This window comes from Phoenix dactylifera, chromosome 16, assembly GCF_009389715.1.
Source record: "Phoenix dactylifera cultivar Barhee BC4 chromosome 16, palm_55x_up_171113_PBpolish2nd_filt_p, whole genome shotgun sequence".
NCBI lineage: Eukaryota > Viridiplantae > Streptophyta > Magnoliopsida > Arecales > Arecaceae > Phoenix > Phoenix dactylifera.
Window position 1 is genome coordinate 1,992,980 of NC_052407.1, and position 2,910 is coordinate 1,995,889.

Consider the following 2,910-nt stretch of genomic DNA (forward strand, 5'->3'; position numbering starts at 1 on the left):
TCGCGTTACATGGATCACTATTGGTTTTTGAGCCTCTAGCTGTCACAGCACGTCTTGGCTGAATTCCACGTCCAAATGAATATACACACACACACACACACACACACCCCTCTTCTTCTTTTAATCTTTTAACTATAGGCAAGAACAATCTCACGTGGCACATGTTCTTTGATACTTGCAACCAAAAAATTTAAACACGAAGAAACGGTGGGCAGCCCATGGTGACGGATATTTCCGCGATTTTGTTTGGTTCCGGACCGTTTCTGACGTGGCTGATATGGGTGGAGGTTGTATCCTACGCCAGAAAGAAGGGTACATCTTCCTTTCGCGCCTCCTTCTTCGGGCCGAAGGATGCACCCGGGTTTTTTAGCAAAAAAAAAAAAAAAAACAGAAAAAAACACCCGGGTTCCGGGGGATACATCACGATCCAGATGCACGGAACGAGAAAAAGAAAGTTCAACTTACGCCTGCTCCCACGCTGGCATGCACGTCCATGGCTCTATAAATACCCACCATCCTTCATTCGCTCGTCCATCAAAACCAAGGGGAGGAAACCATTTCGTAGTTAGCACAACTTCTCAATGGTGGGGTTCAAGATCTTAGGGTTCATCATCCGTAGTTCATTTTATATTATCACTTCAACTAAAGCTAGTATATATGCCTACTGTTACAGGCCAGCAGAGAGGATGGTAGCATTGTGTTAGGGCCGTGGGGTGGATCTGGTGGGACTGCATGGTCGTTTGAGAAAGCTCAAGCGATCACCAAAATCAGAATAAGCGTGGGGGATGTCATTGATTCGATTACCTTCCAGTATATGGATGGCGCGATAGCTCGCTGGTCCCCTAGGTACGGGGGTTCTGGGGGCAAGTCTACAGAGGTGCTTACTCTTAAGACTTTCTTCCCTGCACTTAGATTTAATTTAATTTTTTTACCGAAAAATCAGTTCCTTCCAATTATTTTGACGCTCGTCTAACAACTACATATCCCAGTTAGTTAATTTGCAGGCCACTGTAACAGATATGGCAGTCAATACCATCGAGGCAGCATATTAAACCTGCGTTGGCAACGTATATAATTAAAATAATTAATATTTGGCTTCACATAGATGAACTCCTCAAAGTCCAGAAATGATAGTTTTACCGATCGCAACAGCTTTATGTTCATCATGGCATGGGATAGTTTTACTAATATCATTATTACTGCCTCTCTCATCATCATTTTTTATCATCATTATTATTTCTTCTACAGATAGAGCTTGGATCGACCGAGTTCATTATCTCCATGAAGGGCTATTACGGCGCTTACGCAGGAATGACAATCGTATACTCACTCACGTTTGTTACCACTGTTCGTGAGTATGGTCCTTATGGCCGAGAACAAGGAACTCAATTTTCTGTTCCAAAGGGTACAGGTTGGATTAGCGGCTTCCAAGGGCGCTCGGGTAACCTGCTTGATGCAATTGGGGTATACATGAAAACATCTTTGGAGGTAAAAAGATCTTTCAGTTTGCATTGGATGATCAGATGATTAGAAACCTAATTAAAATTAAGAGCCCATCAATACGGCCCATAATAAGTTTACCTCACAAATATGCTCTCTTATAATCATAGTTAACCTAATTAGGTATGCCACTTGGCATCTCTCTTTTCACCACATGCTCTAGTAGGAAGACTTTCTGAAACAAATTTGAAAGATGGCATTCCCGCTAGGTCTTCTTGAAAAAATTATTTATTTATTTTTATGCGGCGGTAAACTAACTACCGGCGTACGAGCAGTGCTCAACGCAGTGCATTTGAAAAAATTCATTTGACCCTAAGATGAAATAATTTCATCTTAGATTCACGCCTAATAATTATCCTATAAATACCTATATATTATCCCTCCTTTCGGTCGTCCATTAAAAGAAATTATTTGTTAGCACAACTTCTCAACGTTGGGGTTCAAGATCTTAGAGTGGAACTAATTTCATCCTCCATGGTTCATTTTATATTACTTCAACTAAAGCTAATATGTCTACTGTTACAGTCTGCCGTCGTGGTTGGGCCATGGGGTGGATCTGGTGGGACCCCGTGGTTATTTGAGAATGCTCTGGCGATCACCAAAATCAAAATTAGCGCGGGGGACGTCATTGATTCAATTAGCTTCCAGTATATGGATGGCGCGACAGCCCGCTGGTCCCCTACGTACGGGGGGACCGGGGGCAAGCCTACAGAGGTACTTACTCAAAGATTTTTTTTCCTTCGAATCTAATCTAATTTTTTAATAGAAAAATTAGTTTCTTGCTATTGATTTGACACTTGTTTAGCACCTATATATGCCAGTTAATTAACTTGTTAGCCTCTGCAATAGATGTGGCAGTCAATGTCGGCAAGACGAGCCACCATCTCAATGATTTAACAAAAATAAATATGATGAAACCAACAATTAATTACCTTAAGGCTATATAATTGTCCTTAAGCTTTTTGTTTTTTGTTTGTAGATTGATCTTGGAACCAACAATCACCTTAAGGCTATATCCGGTCATTATGGCAACTATTATGGCATCGTCGTCATAAGGTCCCTTACATTTGTGAGCACTACGGGCACCTATGGGCCATTCGGACAGGAGGAAGGAACTGCTTTCTCTCTTCCTGTGAAAGCCGGAAATGTTGTTGCCTTCTTCGGACGTGCAGGTCAATGGCTTGATGCGCTTGGGTTCCACTTGAAGCCCACTTCGGCCTAGCTATTCCAAATTAGCTTTGGATGTCTACTTATCTACCGCATTGTAATAAATATTGGAGATGCTATCTCCAAGCTGTGGCTGTAGTTGTATCTCTTTCATCTGTTCTACCAGATATGTATGTCTGCTTTTGATCTATCTGATCGTAATAAATTGAGATGTTTTGAACTCTCTGTTATTATCTTATTAAA

At 41.4% G+C, this 2,910-nt stretch overlaps 1 protein-coding gene across 1 annotated transcript; it reads left to right on the forward strand.

The window, feature by feature from the left end:
• Positions 1-473: 473 nt before the first annotated feature.
• Positions 474-2,910, forward strand: LOC120113379 (mannose/glucose-specific lectin-like). The gene is made up of 5 exons (XM_039134553.1): positions 474-584; positions 674-877; positions 1,249-1,488; positions 2,026-2,214; positions 2,480-2,910. The coding sequence occupies exons 1-5, from the start codon at positions 582-584 to the stop codon at positions 2,720-2,722; spliced, it is 879 nt and encodes a 292-aa protein (XP_038990481.1). The 5' UTR covers positions 474-581; the 3' UTR covers positions 2,723-2,910.